At 47.2% G+C, this 19,422-nt stretch overlaps 1 protein-coding gene across 3 annotated transcripts in view; it reads right to left on the bottom strand.

The window, feature by feature from the left end:
* LOC135529386 (arf-GAP with GTPase, ANK repeat and PH domain-containing protein 1) overlaps window positions 1-19,101 on the bottom strand; it is a 122,190-nt gene extending 103,089 nt beyond the window's left edge. For all 3 annotated transcript variants that reach the window (XM_064958158.1, XM_064958160.1, XM_064958159.1), the window contains exons 1-2: window positions 18,963-19,101; window positions 18,415-18,549 (exon numbers count right to left, since the gene is read on the bottom strand). In XM_064958158.1, the coding sequence (XP_064814230.1) occupies window positions 18,415-18,549; window positions 18,963-19,017 (190 nt within the window). In that variant the 5' untranslated portion in view covers window positions 19,018-19,101. The remainder of the gene's footprint in view (window positions 1-18,414; window positions 18,550-18,962) is intronic.
* Window positions 19,102-19,422: the final 321 nt, after the last annotated feature.

The raw sequence follows: 19,422 nt of genomic DNA, 5'->3' as shown, positions 1-19,422 counted from the left end.
CTGCTCTCTCTGTGGTTAAACACTACAGTAAAACTAGACCTGCTCTCTCTGTGGTTAAACACTACAGTACAACTAGACCTGCTCTCTCTGTGGTTAAACACTACAGTAAACCTCTGCGCCTCTGTGGTAAAACTCAGTCCCCAGTTCAATCGCGTGAACCTGGTAGTCAAACACTGGTAAAATGCAGAGCCAATTGTTCAATCAAAACCGATAACCGGAGATCCCGGCATATGCCCAAAATCTTCTTTCCATGCAGTAGAGATGGTTTGAAATCATATCACAATATTGAAACACAATGAATTACCTGACAACCCTGAACACAACCTGAAATAACTCTGTCTTTATAAGACCTCTGTGGATAACAGCCAGCCATTGGACAACAGTGAAGTAGACTAGACGGAGCTGATCTGTAGAAGATATATGTGATACAGGTCCACACACACAGCCAGGCCTGGGCTGTATATTACTTTAAGTGTTAAGAACAGTTATGATAAGGCTGGGTTAAATATTTAAACTGCACGGCTAATACCATTTAACTTTAACCATCAATCTTACTTCTCCTCTGAGAGGCTGCCATTTATTCTAATGGAAACATCTCCCCTCTGATCAGATTTATGGCAGACTGGAGGAGAGGAGGGCCCAGAGCTAACTGCTACAGACCAGGCAGACTGGAGGACAGGAGAGCCCAGAGCTAACTGCTACAGATCAGGCAGACTGGAGGAGAGGAGAGCCCAGAGCTAACTGCTACAGACCAGGCAGAGTGGAGGAGAGGAGAGCCCAGAGCTAACTGCTACAGACCAGGCAGGCTGGGGGAGAGGAGAGCCCAGAGCTAACTGCTACAGACCAGGCAAACTGGAGGAGAGGAGAGCCCAGAGCTAACTGCTACAGACCAGGCAGACTGGAGGAGAGGAGAGCCCAGAGCTAACTGCTACAGACCAGGCAGACTGGGGGAGAGGAGAGAGAGCTAACTGCTAGAGCTAACTGCTACAGACCAGGCAGACTGAGAGGAGAGGAGAGCCCAGAGCTAACTGCTACAGACCAGGCAGACTGGAGGAGAGGAGAGCCCAGAGCGAACTGCTTCAGACCAGGCAGACTGGAGGAGAGGAGAGCCCAGAGCTAACGGCTACAGACCAGGCAGACTGGGGAGAGGAGAGCCCAGAGCTAACTGCTACAGACCAGGCAGACTGGAGGAGAGGAGAGCCCAGAGCTAACTGCTACAGACCAGGCAGACTGGGGGAGAGGAGAGCCCAGAGCTAACGGCTACAGACCAGGCAGACTGGAGGAGAGGAGGGCCCAGAGCTAACTGCTACAGACCAGGCAGACTGGAGGAGAGGAGAGCCCAGAGCTAACTGCTACAGACCAGGCAGACTGGAGGAGAGGAGAGCCCAGAGCGAACTGCTTCAGACCAGGCAGACTGGAGGAGAGGAGAGCCCAGAGCTAACGGCTACAGACCAGGCAGACTGGGGGAGAGGAGAGCCCAGAGCTAACTGCTACAGACCAGGTAACTCAATGCATTTTAACACCAGTCAGTCAGCCAGGCATCATAAGTATGTTTATATAGTCTACACCAGGGGTTCACCATTTTAAACAAATGATTTTAACGACATCACCACGTAAAAAACAGCCAATGTTTACTTTTAAATTGGGGCTATGAGAGTCTATTACAAACCAGTCTGACAGTAGCTGAGACAGTAGCTGAGACAGTAGCTGAGACAGTAGCTGAGACAGTAGCCGAGACAGTAGAGACAGTAGAGACAGTAGCCGAGACAGAGACAGTAGCCGAGACAGTAGCTGAGACAGTAGCTGAGACAGTAGCTGAGACAGTAGATTTAATGCCTGGTTTTGTCCACTCTGATCTAATGAGGCTTGTGGGTACCGTAGAGGGTAACAGGAGACACATCCGTGTTCCTGAGAGTCTGATCTTTCAGTGATGGGGTCATAACATTTTGGAGCTTAAACCTTTCAAAAGGATAGAGCCACATTTGTAAGGAGAAAACAGAAACCGCTCTGTTTATTACAACCACATCTAGTGGTTGCCGGAGGTTACTGATGTAACCCCGGTTCTATGAACTAAGCAAAATTTGGTTCAGATCCCTAGTTTGAGAAACACTGCTCTACACTGTTGTCATTCGTTTAAACATTTTTTATTAAATTAAAATTGTATTTGTCATAAAAAATAACAATAGCGAGGCTATATACAGGGGGTACTGGTAACGAGTCAAAGTGCGGAGGTACTGGTTAGACGAGGCAATTGAGGTAATATGTATATGTAGGGGTAAAGTGACTATGCATTTTTTAATTTTTTAATTTTACCTTTATTTTACTAGGCAAGTCAGTTAAGAACAAATTCTTATTTTCAATGACGGCCTAGGAACACTGGGTTAACTGCCTGTTCAGGGGCAGAACAACAGATTTTGTACCTTGTCAGCTCGGGGATTTGAACTTGCAACCTTTCGGTTACTAGTCCAATGCTCTAACCACTAGGCTACACTGCCATAGATAATAACATAGTGAGTAGCAGCAGAGTAAAAAAAAAAAAAGGGGTCAATGTAAATAGTCCAGGTAGCCATTTGAATAACTGTTTAGCAGTCTAATGGCTTGGGGGTAGCAGCTGTTTTGGAGACTTTTAGGGCCTAGACTTGGTGCTCTGGTACAGGTCAAATAGTTTGTTTACCAATTGTGCATTATGATTTTGTGTGAAATACACCGAGGGGGGAGAGAGAGCGCTAACAGGCTGAGGGGGAGAGAGCGCTAACAGGCTGAGGGGGGAGAGAGAGAGCGCTAACAGGCTGAGGGGGAGAGAGAGCGCTAACAGGCTGAGGGGGAGAGAGAGCGCTAACAGGCTGAGGGGGAGAGAGAGCGCTAACAGGCTGAGGGGGAGAGAGAGAGCGCTAACAGGCTGAGGGGGAGAGAGAGCGCTAACAGGCTGAGGGGGAGAGAGAGCGCTAACAGGCTGAGGGGGAGAGAGAGCGCTAACAGGCTGAGGGGGAGAGAGAGCGCTAACAGGCTGAGGGGGAGAGAGAGAGAGCGCTAACAGGCTGAGGGGGAGAGAGAGCGCTAACAGGCTGAGGGGGAGAGAGAGCGCTAACAGGCTGAGGGGGGAGAGAGAGCGCTAACAGGCTGAGGGGGGAGAGAGAGCGCTAACAGGCTGAGGGGGAGAGAGAGCGCTAACAGGCTGAGGGGGGAGAGAGAGCGCTAACAGGCTGAGGGGGAGAGAGAGCGCTAACAGGCTGAGGGGGAGAGAGAGCGCTAACAGGCTGAGGGGGAGAGAGAGCGCTAACAGGCTGAGGGGGAGAGAGAGCGCTAACAGGCTGAGGGGGAGAGAGAGCGCTAACAGGCTGAGGGGGAGAGAGAGCGCTAACAGGCTGAGGGGGAGAGAGAGCGCTAACAGGCTGAGGGGGAGAGAGAGCGCTAACAGGCTGAGGGGGAGAGAGAGCGCTAACAGGCTGAGGGGGAGAGAGAGCGCTAACAGGCTGAGGGGGGAGAGAGAGCGCTAACAGGCTGAGGGGGAGAGAGAGCGCTAACAGGCTGAGGGGGGAGAGAGAGCGCTAACAGGCTGAGGGGGAGAGAGAGCGCTAACAGGCTGAGGGGGAGAGAGAGCGCTAACAGGCTGAGGGGGAGAGAGAGCGCTAACAGGCTGAGGGGGAGGGGGGCTGAGAGAGAGCGCTAACAGGCTGAGGGGGAGAGAGAGCGCTAACAGGCTGAGGGGGAGAGAGAGCGCTAACAGGCTGAGGGGGAGAGAGAGCGCTAACAGGCTGAGGGGGAGAAGAGCGCTAACAGGCTGAGGGGGAGAGAGAGGGCAACAGGCTGAGGGGGAGAGAGAGCGCTAACAGGCTGAGGGGGAGAGAGAGCGCTAACAGGCTGAGGGGGAGAGAGAGCGCTAACAGGCTGAGGGGGAGAGAGAGCGCTAACAGGCTGAGGGGGAGAGAGAGCGCTAACAGGCTGAGGGGGAGAGAGCGCTAACAGGCTGAGGGGGAGAGAGAGCGCTAACAGGCTGAGGGGGGAGAGGAGCGCTAACAGGCTGGCTAACAGGCTGAGGGGGAGAGAGCGCTAACAGGCTGAGGGGGGAGAGAGAGAGCTAACAGGCTGAGGGGGAGAGAGAGCGCTAACAGGCTGAGGGGGAGAGAGAGCGCTAACAGGCTGAGGGGGAGAGAGAGCGCTAACAGGCGGAGGGGGGAGAGAGAGCGCTAACAGGCTGAGGGAGGAGAGAGAGCGCTAACAGGCTGAGGGGGAGAGAGAGAGCTAACAGGCTGAGGGGGGAGAGAGAGCGCTAACAGGCTGAGGGAGGAGAGAGAGCGCTAACAGGCGGAGGGGGGAGAGAGAGAGCTAACAGGCTGAGGGGGGAGAGCGCGAACAGGCTGAGGTGGTGCGACGGCTAACCTTTTCCCTCCAACACCCAACTGGACAGAGTGTGAAAAAAGAGAGGGACAGACACACAGAAAGCGAGAGAGAGATAGAGAGGAAGAAAGTGGTGGTGAGGGTGCGGTCAGGGTGGTTAGTGCAGGCCTGCTATAAATATTAACTAATGAGTCAGAAGGAGCTAACGTGTCAGATAATGAGGCGCTAGCTATGGCCTGCCGTGTGTGTGTGTGTGTGTGTGTGTGTGTGTGTGTGTGTGTGTGTGTGTGTGTGTGTGTGTGTGTGTGTGTGTGTGTGTGTGTGTGTGTGTGTGTGTGTGGCGCCTGCCAGGGATCCACTGGGGAAAAGGTCACTATTGTACCTCACTTATAACCCAGTAATTAGACCATCCTCCATTAGACCTGCCCTCTTACTCACTATCTTTTCTCTCCCTCTCTCTGCCAGGGGCCCACATCGCAGATGAGGCCCACGTCAACCAAAATAAGGGCCTCACATTGACATACAGACACAGAGGCCCCACAAGAGCTACGTACGGTCACACATGGATAGTGTTGTGTACTGCTGCAGCGCCTCATGTCTGTCTTCGTCGACTGTTAGCAGGGCGCCTGCTGTGCCGCCAGGCCAGGGGAAACACTGATCTACTCCGACAGGCCCTTAGATTTGTTATCAAAACAATCCACAGCTAATTTGTCTTAATAACCACCCTCATCTTGACAGACACTCATTTCTCTCTGTGTGAGGACCTAGGAACATAGCCCCTTCTGTTTCCACAGATGAGAAAGATATTCGGTCGGAATTTTGGAAACAATGGCTATGTGTGTTGCCATGGTAACTAGCGTACATGTGAATACACTGGGTTAAAGTGGAACTGACAGATATGCAGATATGAAACAGACAATCATAATATCAGTCAAAAACATAAAATTCCCAGTTTATGCTGCAAAACCAACTTTATAAGAGGTTTTAAAAATATGTTCTATGTGACTCAACATTCCATGACGTACACTAAGGCATTGTTGGCAGAATAGATGGATGCAGTTCAATGAATGATTGATATAATTCACCAATACATTTCTTGACAAAAACAAATGAATGTAACTAAGGCTGTGAATGTCAATAAGATCAAACTAAGAAGGGCGATGATCAGTCAGTCATAACGTTGCTAATAGGCTAGCGTATCTATTTATGTAGCAGGCTAAAAACACAGAGCCTAACGTTAGCTAGCTAGCTGCTAGGACGATGACATGTCATTGGAGGAGTGGGTGAGTGACTGTCTATTTTTCAGTGGCTATACACAGCTAGAGATGCAGGAGTCATTTGGTTAGCTAGCAAGAACTTTAACGACTGTTATACAGTTAGCATAGATCTTACATTCGCAAATTCACTCTGGCTAACTACTCCGCAATCTCGTCTTAGTGTGTCAGAGCGCAGAATAACTGATGAATTTACGAACGCACAACACCTGCTGAATATGACTGGTGTCAGTAAACGTAGGGGCCAAAAAATTAATAGTTAGTCAAGAACTCGCTAGATAACATGTAAACAGCCTAACCAGCTCTGCTACGGCAAGTAAAATGGTCAGAGTGAGGTGTTCTCTCATTTGTGTCTGGAAGTAGCTAGCCAACTTTAGCCAGTTATGTTTGGGTGCTTGGTTGGGACAAGCATGCAGCATGGCAGGCAAGCTGCAGAAGGACGAGGAGGCTATTCCCCATTGTTGATCAGTGGAAATTTGAAGGCCAACAAGCTGAAAAAGTTTGAGGGTTCATCTAATGTTTCTTGGTTAGATTTCGCTCTGGCTAGCATTAGTTGTTGATCTTGTTGTATAACTGAGGGAGACAGAGTCTACCGTTTCATGGTTACTTGATCAGTAAGACTGTAAAGTATGTTGTCTTTTGCAGAATAAGTTGGCCTGTAAACACGCAGTCCAAACGCACTGCCGCCTTCCCACTCTATATTATTATAGAACCGCTAAAATGCTGGCAGTTCCACTTTAAAGAGGGCAGCAGAGATGAACACCAGTGTGAATGTCATTCAGAGATACGGGTATAGAGGTGATAGGATCTACTTTGCCCCACAGAAGCCAGTACATTTGGCCTGGTTGTCGTAAATCACCTACACCATGCGCGGTTTCATCAACAAGTTGACTGATTTCCTAGTTCTCTAGGGTTGATCTGCAATGACTGGATTCAGAACTTCTAGACTTGGTGAAATACAGGGGCATTAGAGTCCTGACTGTGTCCATTATAACACAGTAGCTAATTACAGCAATAGAAGGTATACGACAGTGACAATACCGTAAATCAGTGTCCCTGGAGCGCGTGAGTATGTGTGTGAATCCTTCTGTGTGTGTGTGTTCCAGCAAGAGGACAAGGAGGCTTCTCAGCTCGTTAGTGTGTGCTAACGAAGCACTGGGTCCCGGCTCTGACACGGGGGCGGCTGCAGCGGTGCGCGCGACTTGCCATGGCGATCGTAATTAGGATAATTAAATTAGCGAGCTGATGGACGAGGGGCCAGGGCGCTGTCAGGATCCCTGTCACCCCCGCTACATCCCCTTCCCATAGAACACCACCCCCATCACACCCCATCCCTCAGACAGACAGCCTGCCCAGACAGACAGCCTGCCCAGGTCCTCAGACAGACAGCCTGCCCAGGCCCTCAGACAGACAGCCTGCCCAGGCCCCCAGACAGACAGCCTGCCCAGACAGACAGCTTGCCCAGGCCCTCAGACAGACAGCCTGCCCAGACAGACAGCCTGCCCAGGCCCCCAGACAGACAGCCTGCCCAGGCCCTCAGACAGACAGCCTGCCCAGGCCCTCAGACAGACAGCCTGCCCAGACCCCAGACAGACAGCCTGCCCAGACCCCAGACAGACAGCCTGCCCAGGCCCCCAGACAGACAGCCTGCCCAGGCCCCCAGACCCCCAGCCTGCCCAGGCCAAAGCCCCTGACTTGATACACATAATGACCTGTGATGCTTTGTGTCATAGACAAGTACAGGGCCATCAGGAAGTATTCAAACCCCTCGTCTTTCTCCACATTTGGTTGAGTTACAGCCTGAATTTAAATGGATGACATTTATATTTTGTGGTCACTGGCCTACACACAATACCCCATAATGTTAAAGTGGAATTCTGTTTTTTAAATGAAAAGCTGAAATGTCTATAAGTATTCAACTCCATTGTTACGGCAGGCCTAAATAACTTCAAGAGGAGAAGTGCTTAACAAGTCACGTAGGAAGTTGCATGGACTCTCTGTGTGTAATAGTGTTTAACATGATGTTTTAATGACTACCTCATCTCTGTAAACCACACATACAAATATCTGTAAGGTTCCTCAGGCAAGCAGTGCATTTCAAACACAGATTCAACCACAAACAACAGGGAGGTTTTCTAATGCCTTGTAGAGAAGTGCACCTATTGGTAGAACAACAACAAAAAGCAGACATATCCCTTTGAGCATGAAGTTATTAATTACACCTTGGAAGGTGTATCAACACACCCAGTCACTACAAAGATACAGGCGTCCTTCCTAACTCAGCTGCCAGAGAGGAAGGAAACCGCTCAGGGATTTCACCATGAGGCCAAAACAGTTACAGAGTTTAATGGCTATGATAGGAAAAAACTGAGGATGGATACACAACATTATAGTTACTCCACAATATCAAACTAAATGACAGAGTGAAAAGGAGGAAGCTGGTACAGAATACAAATATTCTAAAACATGCATCCTGTTTGCAACAAGGCACTAAAGTAATACTGCAAAAATGTGGCAAAGAAATTCACTTTTTGTCCTAAATACAAAGTGTTATGTTTGGGGAAAATCCATTACAACACATTACTGAGTACCACTCTGCATATTTTCAAGCATAGTGGTGGCTGCATCATGTTAAGGGTATGCTTGTAATTGTTGTAAGGAATGGGTTTTTCAGGATAAAAAAATAAATGGAGCTAAGCACAGGCAAAATCATAGAGGAAAACGTGATTCAATCTGCTTTCCACCAGACACTGGGAGATGAATTCACCTTTCAGCAGGACAATAACCTAAAACACAAGGACAAATCTACACGCGTTTCTTACCAAGAAGACAGTGAATGTTCCTGAGTGGGCGAGTAACAGTTTTGACTTGAATCTACTTGAAAAATCTATGACAAGACCTGAAAATGGTTGTCTAGCAATGACCATCAACCAATTTGACAGAGCTTGAAGAATTTTGAAAATAATAAAAATGGGCAAATGTTTTACAATCCAGGTGTGGAAAGCTCTTAGACTTACCCAGAAAGACTCACAGCTATAAATGCTGCCGAAGTGTTGACTCAGGAGGGTGAATACTTAAGTAAATGAGATGTGTTTTTCATTTTCAATGTTTTTACGTCGTCATTATGTGGTATTTTATTAGGATCCCCGTTAGCTGTTGTTAAAGCCGCAGCTCTTCCTGGGGTCCAACACACAACATGATACAGAATGACATAATACAGAACATCATTAGACAAGAACAGCTCAAGGACAGAACGACATACATTTTTAAAAAGGCACACGTAGCCTACATATCAATGCATACGCCCAAACTATCTAGGTCCAATAGGGGAGAGGCGCTGTGCCGTGAGGTGTTGCTTTATCTGTTTTTTTAAACCAGGTTTGCTGTTTATATGAGAAGTATGAGATGGAAGGAAGTTCCATGCAATAAGGGCTCTATATAATACTGTGGCATGTCTGGTGGGGTAAGTGTGTGTGTCAGAGCTGTGTGTAAGTTGACTATGCAAACAATTTGGGATTTTCAACACAATAATGTTTCTAATAAAAATAAGAAGTGATGTAGTCAGTCTCTCCTCTGCCTTTAGCCAAGAGAGACTGGCAGCATAGTATTTATATCAGCCCTTTCATTACAATGAAGAGCACAACGTACCGCTCTATTCTGGGCCAGATGCAGCTCAACTAGGTCTTTCCTTGCAGCACTGGACCACACAACTGGACAATAATCAAGACTAGACAAAACTCGAGCCTGCAGAACTTGCTTTTTGGAGTGTTGTGTCAAAAAAGCAGAGCATCTCTTTATTACAGCTAGACCTCTCCCCATCTTTACAACCACTGAATTATGGGGTATTGTGTGTAGATGGGTGAGGGGAAAAAAAATGTTTTTTTATAAAATGCTGAATTCAGGCTCTAACAAAAGGTGGAATAAGTCAAGGGATATGAATACCTTCTGCACTGTACACATTAACACACCCCTGTCGTGTGGTTCTACCATGAGAACCTCTGACCCCACAAAAACGCTGAACCACGAAAGCATAGTGACAGGACCGCTACACAGCTAGCACGCACACACACACACACACACACACACAGCACCCTGCCAAAACAAACGAATCCGCTTCATTTGCCCCTCCCCCATCACATAAATCTAATGCATGTAGATGACTGTGTATCTGTGCCAATTATTTTAATGGTAAATGTTCTGATCACTCATGCAACAGGATCATGTATTTTATCCCTGTTCACACATTACAACTCATTGTATCCTTGTTCACACATTACAACTCATTGTATCCTTGTTCACACATTACCACTCATTGTATCCTTGTTCACACATTACAACTCATTGTATCCTTGTTCACACATTACAACTCATTGTATCCTTGTTCACACATTACCACTCATTGTATCCTTGTTCACACATTACAACTCATTGTATCCTTGTTCACACATTACAACTCATTGTATCCTTGTTCACACATTACAACTCATTGTATCCTTGTTCACACATTACAACTCATTGTATCCTTGTTCACACATTACAACTCATTGTATCTGTTTTATTTGATTTAAAACAAGACTCATTGGCATTATTTTACTGTTACTTTGAATTTCCATAAAGTCCCATTGGAACCATGTCAAATTAGTGCATTGTATCCTTGTTCAACATTACAACTCATGGCATGGCGATTCACACATTACTGTTACAACTTTGATATGAGCATTGGTTCATAATGAACTCATTGTATTACATGTGGTTCATAATGAACGTATGTAGCATGTGGTTCATAATGAACGTATGGCATGTGGTTCATAATGAACGTATGCAGCATGTGGTTCATAATGAACGTATGCAGCATGTGGTTCATAATGAACGTATGCAGCATGTGGTTCATAATGAACGTATGCAGCATGTGGTTCATAATGAACGTATGCAGCATGTGGTTCATAATGAACGTATGTAGCATGTGGTTCATAATGAACGTATGTAGCATGTGGTTCATAATGAACGTATGCAGCATGTGGTTCATAATGAACGTATGCAGCATGTGGTTCATAATGAACGTATGCAGCATGTGGTTCATAATGAACGTATGTAGCATGTGGTTCATAATGAACGTATGTAGCATGTGGTTCATAATGAACGTATGTAGCATGTGGTTCATAATGAACGTATGCAGCATGTGGTTCATAATGAACGTATGCAGCATGTGGTTCATAATGAACGTATGTAGCATGTGGTTCATAATGAACGTATGCAGCATGTGGTTCATAATGAACGTATGCAGCATGTGGTTCATAATGAACGTATGCAGCATGTGGTTCATAATGAACGTATGCAGCATGTGGTTCATAATGAACGTATGTAGCATGTGGTTCATAATGAACGTGATGTAGCATGTGGTTCATAATGAACGTATGTAGCATGTGGTTCATAATGAACGTATGTAGCATGTGGTTCATAATGAACGTATGTAGCATGTGGTTCATAATGAACGTATGTAGCATGTGGTTCATAATGAACGTATGTAGCATGTGGTTCATAATGAACGTATGTAGCATGTGGTTCATAATGAACGTATGTAGCATGTGGTTCATAATGAACGTATGTAGCATGTGGTTCATAATGAACGTATGCAGCATGTGGTTCATAATGAACGTATGCAGCATGTGGTTCATAATGAACGTATGTAGCATGTGGTTCATAATGAACGTATGTAGCATGTGGTTCATAATGAACGTATGTAGCATGTGGTTCATAATGAACGTATGTAGCATGTGGTTCATAATGAACGTATGCAGCATGTGGTTCATAATGAACGTATGTAGCATGTGGTTCATAATGAACGTATGTAGCATGTGGTTCATAATGAACGTATGTAGCATGTGGTTCATAATGAACGTATGTAGCATGTGGTTCATAATGAACGTATGTAGCATGTGGTTCATAATGAACGTATGTAGCATGTGGTTCATAATGAACATATGTAGCATGAGTAAATGATGGTATACATATCGTATGTCTAACAGAAATCGATCCATAGTTAAAGTGAGATCACGGACTGCAAAGATCAATACACAAAACGTGTTGAGGAATGATTCCTGTTGAATAAATTGCAGCTTCATTTTCAACTGTCTGCTTCACTATTCCCCTGGCGATGAATTAAGGGAGACGGGCTAAATCTACAACACCTTCATTTATCATCTGTGATTTAAAACGCCATTTATCTGCAGAACGACTGAATGGTGAAAGTCAGATAAATAATGTCATTCTAAACAGACCTGTTTCTCTATGCGATGCCGTACACCAGCAAATAAAACACAGTCAGAATTATACTAAAAACAATACTAATATTAAAAGAACAGTAATCTTCACCATCATAACAAAAATCCACAGTTCCTTTCATCCAAAGCACATGATGTGAGGGAATTGAACCCAGCACCTTAATATAGACACAGCTATCTGGACCACACTACAAACACACCACAGGGCTCGGAGCAGACATAACGGGCTCCAACAGTGTGTGTGTGTGTGTGTGTGTGTGTGTGTGTGTGTGTGTGAGAGAGAGAGTGAGTGAGAGAGAGAGAATAGAGTATGAGCACCAAGTCCTACAGTCAGGCCAATACGCTCCACAATCAAAAGGTCACCTTTTATACAACAAAATGGAGTCTGAGATACATTCAGAGACCGTGAGTAGATGAGAACACAGGAGGTACATGACTAGAGATGATGCTATTGGTCCTCTATTACAGGAGAATTAGTGTGGGGGTGGGGGGGATCATACGATCGCCTCGGACCAATTATTTTTGTTGAGCATCTTAACCACATCCTCCTCTAAGGAAGGCAGAGAGGCAGAGAGCCCCCGCCACACATCGTCATTACTACAGTCCTCCGTCTCCAAATTAAGGTCATGTAAAGTAGTAATTATGGCAAATGTGCAGCTTGGATGCAAGAGGGAAGGGAGGCTAATTCAGGCAAACTCAAGCGTGTGTATGTGTGCATACATGTACTTGGCGCACACACACACACACACACACACACACACACACAGAGAGAGATACACACACACCTCTGGGCAGAAAACTGCTGCCAAGGCGCGGCTGTGGCACAAAACATTAACATAATCATTTTGGTACTCATCAATGAATTCCACTGTAGTGGATCATTCTAAAAGGCGTGATTATTTGAGGATAATTAAATGAAAAAGGAGACAATGTCACTAATAAGGATTTTAGACTTTTTTTTCTTGGCATTCATTTACCACAGATGACTTGGCTGTGAGACACGCCCACACTCACACCCTGAGAGACACGCCCACACTCACACCCTGAGAATGACAGTAGATTAGGCTTCACCAGCAGTGTAACAACTAACAGGATAATAGCAGGGTATTGAGTCTCTAAAGCTCCCTCCTGGGTCAGCAGCACACATCGGATTTACACACCGACAACTACGAGGCCGCGCACGACTCCAACGCCATCATTAAGTCTGCCGACGACACGACGGCAGTAGGCCTGACCACGATGAGACGACCTACAGGGAGGAGGTCATTGACCTGGCAGTGTGGTGCCAGGACAACAACGTGTCCCTCAACGTCAGCAAGACAAAAGAGCTGATCGGGGCCTACAGGAAACAGAGGGCCGAGCACGCCACCATTCACATACACGGGGAGCAGGTGGAGAGCTTCAAGTTCCTCGTGTCCACATCACTAAGGAATTAACATGTTCCACACACACCAAAACAGTCGAGGAAACAGTGCCTCCCCGTTCAGGGGGCTGAAAAGATTCTGCATGGGTCCTCAGATCTACAGCTGCACCACTGAGAGCATCTCGACTGGCTGCATCGCCGCTTGTTATGGAAACCGCTCTGCATCCGACCACAAGGCGCTACAGAGGGTTGTGAGAACAGCCCAGTGCATCACTGTGACCGAGCTCCCTGCTATCCAGGACCTCTATAAAAATAACCAAAGACTCCAGCCACCCAAGTCATAGACTGTTCTCTCTGCTACCGCACAGCAAGCGGTACTGGAGCACCAAGTCTGGAACCAACAGGACCCTGAACAGCGTGTACCCTTAAGCCATAAGACTGCTAAACAGTTAGTTAAATAGTTAACCAATTGCTACCTGGACTATCTGCACTGACCCTTTTTGCACTAATCTCTTGACTCACTTACACTGATGTTACTGTTTATGATCTATCCTGTTGTCTAGTCACTTATCTCTACCTTTATGTACATATCTACCTCAATTACCTCGTACTTCTGCACATTGGCTCCCTACTGGTACCCCGTGTATATGGCCAAGTTATCATTGACTCAGTACTGGTACCCCCTGTATATGGCCAAGTTATCATTGACTCAGTACTGGTACTCCCTGTATATGGCCAAGTTATCATTGACTCAGTACTGGTACCCCCCCTGTATATGGCCACGTTATCATTGACCCAGTACTGGTACCCCCTGTATAAGGCCAAGTTATCATTGACTCAGTACTGGTGCCCCGTGTATATGGCCAAGTTATCATTGACTCCGTACTGGTACCCCGTGTATATGGCCAAGTTATCATTGACTCCGTACTGGTACCCCGTGTATATGGCCAAGTTATCATTGACTCAGTACTGGTACCCCGTGTATATAACCTAGTTATCATTGACTCAGTACTGGTACCCCGTGTATATGGCCAAGTTATCATTCACTCAGTACTGGTACCCCGTGTATATGGCCAAGTTATCATTGACTCAGTACTGGTACCCCGTGTATATGGCCAAGTTATCATTGACTCAGTACTGGTACCCCGTGTATATGGCCAAGTTATCATTGACTCAGTACTGGTACCCCGTGTATATGGCCAAGTTGACACTGGGATGGTATCTATCTAGAGCCGGCTGCATCTGCTGCACTCACCAAAACAGAGGGCTGTTACAATTATCTCACTGTACATAAACTAACGCACGCACGCACGCACACACACACACGCACGCACACACACACACACACACCTCATCAAATCCCAGAGAAGTGTGTGCTGCAGGGCCGGGGTTCCCATAGAGAGAATAAGTCAACTAAACATCTTCAGATCGAGCTGATTTCCCTGGAGTAGGAATAGATCTGGAGGCTGCTGTCAGTCTGTCAGTCTGGAGGCTGCTGTCAGTCAGTCAGTCTGGAGGCTGCTGTCAGTCAGTCAGTCTGGAGGCTGCTGTCAGTCAGTCAGTCTGTCTGGAGGCTGCTGTCAGTCAGTCAGTCTGGAGGCTGCTGTCAGTCAGTCAGTCTGGAGGCTGCTGTCAGTCAGTCAGTCAGTCTGGAGGCTGCTGTCAGTCAGTCAGTCAGTCAGTCAGTCAGTCTGGAGGCTGCTGTCAGTCAGTCAGTCAGTCATTCTGGAGGCTGCTGTCAGTCAGTCAGTCAGTCTGGAGGCTGCTGTCAGTCAGTCAGTCAGTCAGTCAGTCATTCTGGAGGCTGCTGTCAGTCAGTCAGTCAGTCTGGAGGCTGCTGTCAGTCAGTCAGTCAGTCAGTCAGTCATTCTGGAGGCTGCTGTCAGTCAGTCAGTCTGGAGGCTGCTGTCAGTCAGTCAGTCAGTCATTCTGGAGGCTGCTGTCAGTCAGTCAGTCAGTCTGGAGGCTGCTGTCAGTCAGTCTGGAGGCTGCTGTCAGTCAGTCTGGAGGCTGCTGTCAGTCAGTCAGTCAGTCTGGAGGCTGCTGTCAGTCTGTCAGTCAGTCTGGAGGCTGCTGTCAGTCGGTCTGGAGGCTGCTGTCAGTCGGTCTGGAGGCTGCTGTCAGTCAGTCAGTCTGGAGGCTGCTGTCAGCCAGTCAGTCTGGAGGCTGCTGTCAGTCGGTCTGGAGGCTGCTGTCAGCCAGTCAGTCTGGAGGCTGCTGTCAGTCAGTCTGGAGGCTGCTGTCAGTCTGTCAGTCAGTCTGGAGGCTGCTGTCAGTCGGTCTGGAGGCTGCTGTCAGTCGGTCTGGAGGCTGCTGTCAGCCAGTCAGTCTGGAGGCTGCTGTCAGTCGGTCTGGAGGCTGCTGTCAGCCAGTCAGTCTGGAGGCTGCTGTCAGCCAGTCTGGAGGCTGCTGTCAGTCTGTCAGTCAGTCTGGAGGCTGCTGTCAGTCGGTCTGGAGGCTGCTGTCAGCCAGTCAGTCTGGAGGCTGCTGTCAGTCAGTCTGGAGGCTGCTGTCAGTCAGTCTGGAGACTGCTGTCAGTCAGTCTGGAGGCTGCTGTCAGTCAGTCAGTCTGGAGGCTGCTGTCAGTCAGTCTGGAGGCTGCTGTCAGTCAGTCTGGAAGTTGCTGTCAGTCAGTCAGTCTGGAGGCTGCTGTCAGTCAGTCTGGAGGCTGCTGTCAGTCAGTCAGTCAGTCTGGAAGTTGCTGTCAGTCAGTCTGGAGGCTGCTGTCAGTCAGTCTGGAGGCTGCTGTCAGTCAGTCAGTCAGTCAGTCTGGAGGCTGCTGTCAGTCTGTCAGTCAGTCTGGAGGCTGCTGTCAGTCAGTCAGTCTGGAGGCTGCTGTCAGTCAGTCAGTCTGGAGGCTGCTGTCAGTTAGTCAGTCAGTCTGGAGGCTGCTGTCAGTTAGTCAGTCAGTCTGGAGGCTGCTGTCAGTTAGTCAGTCAGTCTGGAGGCTGCTGTCAGTTAGTCAGTCAGTCTGGAGGCTGCTGTCAGTCAGTCAGTCTGGAGGCTGCTGTCAGTCAGTCAGTCTGGAGGCTGCTGTCTGTCATTCACTCACACCCCAAACCACTTCTAAACGACTTGTAAATCCACTGAGACCTCTTTTACTCTGGGGTTTTAAACCATCTATCGATGGATTCAGGTTGGAAACACCACGTAGTCTGATTTCAAGTGCATAATGCAAAAACTATAGTAAATGTCTTGCATTTGATCATGTCTGAAAACAGAGCCTCAGTAGTCATATTGAAAGAGACTTTCAGATCTACACCAGCAGGGCTCCACAGAAAAGCTGGTCTGAAGAGATCACAACAGTCTTCATGCGTATTCACCTACTGCTCTCTAGTGGTCAGTCAATGTAATGACAACGTTTTCTCACTTGGACCCACAGTGGTCATTAAGTGTTTTAGTTTGATCATATTTACCAGATATTTAATTCATTTCATGATGAATCATTTCGAAATCCACGTTCTTGGTTACAGAAAATAGCATTTTGTGATACAAGTGGAAATAAAACAGCAATGAGTCCAGCAGACTAGAGACACACACAGAGACACACACAGAGACACACACAGAGAAAGACACAGACACACACGCAGAGAGACACACACACAGAGAGACACACACACACAGAGAGACACACACACACACACACACAGAGACACACATACACAGAGACACACATACACAGAGACACACATACACAGAGACACACACACACACACACACACACACACACACACACACACACACACACACACACACACACACACACACACACACACAGAGACACACACACACACACACACACACACACACACACACACACAGAGAGACACACACACACACACACACACAGAGAGAGACACACACACACACACAGAGAGAGACACACACACACACAGAGACACAGAGAGAGAGACACAGAGAGAGACTTTGTGGAGGATGATTTGGTGTATCGGGGGCTGGTAATGAGCCACTGATTGCATGCCATATATTTCACTAATTCCAGCCTCGCTGGGCCCATGCCCCGCCCCAGCTCCCCCATGATGACACCACATCTTTATTAACGAGTTACAGCGTGGTGATTAATATAGGTGATATAGCAGAACAGCCTCAGGATTGACTCTTACTGGAGCAGGGCTCCTACTTGGTATTAACACGGGTGACCATAGTAGTATAGTGTAGACTCTTCTAGAAGACATCACCTCCAACAAACTACTATAGACCACACAGGACCATGGTGAACAGCAGCGAGCTAGATAACACTGTGGACACCAGGGCATGGTGGCTTCATGGAGACATTCTGACACGAGTCATTTATCAGGCGCTCGTATCCAGAGACTTACAGTAGTGAGTGCAGACCTATGGAGACTAATGGAGAAACTGGAGATTTATTACTGGGAAAGGGTGTCAAAGGTCAGTCATATTTCTCAGGGGCAAAGGGTGTCAAAGGTCAGCCATATGTCTTGATGGAAAAGGCAGTCCAAGAACAGCCGTATTTTGGAGTCACAGGTCAGCCATTTGTCTGGAACCATCCTCTCCCTCTCAGTCCTCAACATGTGCTTTATGTGTTTCTCCATGCTGGTTGAGAACATGTGACATGGCCAGCGAATGGCTGGTGCTGCTGGACTGGGTGCCGCTGTCCATAAGAGGGACCTTGTGACTCAGCCCGCTCCCCTCCCTGTATTATAAAATGTAATTGCGGTTCTCTTCAGCTAAATCGGTGAGAGGGATCGCTTAATAGTTCATGGACAGATGATTAAGACCAAGCAAACGGCCGTCATCAGGGGGGAATGTCACCTTGCTTCCCAGCTCTCTACTGTTTCCCATCATGTCTTCATACAGGAAGGAAGGAGCTTTGGCTGCACACCATAGAGATGTATGAATTACAGGTCGTGGGTTCAGCAGACCAACTCTATTTTATGGCTGATAATTGCTACTCCAAATTAAACCAAATACACAACCTGTGAGAAACATTTCATCTGCATAAACACATTCTAAAATGTGTTTTTATTCTCATAAGTCTGTCTCCCTACTTCCTGTATCTAAGTTGTGTTGAATGAAAGATGAATCCATGATCTACAGTTATTGTTCAGTGAGAACAGACAACTCAAAAGGTGGGTTATCTTAGTTTCCGATAACATCTCTGGTGGAGTAGACTTACCGTCCTGGAAGACCCGTTCCACATTGAGGCCGTAGGTGGCACACGTCTCATAGTAGGTGCAGCGCTTCAGGTCATTGGACAGCTTGCGTGCTCGCGTGTCATCGATGACCCGGGGATTGGCTGAGCTGATAGCATCTGCAATCACAGAAATAGTCAAGCATGTGGCGCCCTCTAGTGCTGATAGAGAGGAAGTGCATGTCTTATTGTAGTAATTACAAACAGGCGTTAGGTGGCAGTGACACTCCAAGGAAGGTGTTTCAGACAGCTGGAGAAAAGATGCAAGAACGTATATAGAACTATGTTTATAGAACTATGTTTATAGAACGTATATAGAACTATGTTTATAGAACTATGTTTATAGAACTATGTTTATAGAACTATGTTTATAGAACGTGTATAGAACTGTTTATAGAACGTGTATAGAACTGTTTATAGAACTGTGTGTGTGTCTCTGCGTGCCAGTGTGTGTGTGTGTGCCAGTGTGCGTGCGCACGCGCGCGTGTGTGTGTATGTGTGTACGTCTCTGCGTGCCAGTGTGTGTGTCTCACCTTGCGTCCCCACCAACACCAGAGGTACCTCAGCAGTGTTTCGGTAGTTAGCCATGCGGCTGTAGTAATGGTAGACTGTCTGGAAACTGATCTCATCCTCCAGACTGAACACAAATATCACTGCATCCACCCACAGGGCAAACTGGAGAGAGACAGAAGAAGAGAGAGGGGTGAAAGAGAGAAAGGGGAGAGAACAGAATGATGTGAGAAAGAGGAGAGAACAGAATGATGTGAGAAAGGGGAGAGAACAGAATGATGTGAGAAAGGGGAGAGAACAGAATGATGTGAGAAAGGGGAAACAGAATGATGTGAGAAGAGGAGAGAAACAAGAATGATGTGAGAAAGGGAGATGTGAGAAAGGGGAGAGAACAGAATGATGTGAGAAAGGGGAGAGAACAGAATGATGTGAGAAAGAGGAGAGAACAGAATGATGTGAGAAAGAGGAGAGAACAGAATGATG

The sequence above is a fragment of the Oncorhynchus masou genome, unplaced genomic scaffold, assembly GCF_036934945.1.
Source record: "Oncorhynchus masou masou isolate Uvic2021 unplaced genomic scaffold, UVic_Omas_1.1 unplaced_scaffold_1152, whole genome shotgun sequence".
Taxonomy (NCBI): domain Eukaryota; kingdom Metazoa; phylum Chordata; class Actinopteri; order Salmoniformes; family Salmonidae; genus Oncorhynchus; species Oncorhynchus masou.
The sequence above is the reverse complement of the archived record's forward strand: the minus strand, read 5'-3'. Positions and strand labels throughout refer to the sequence as shown.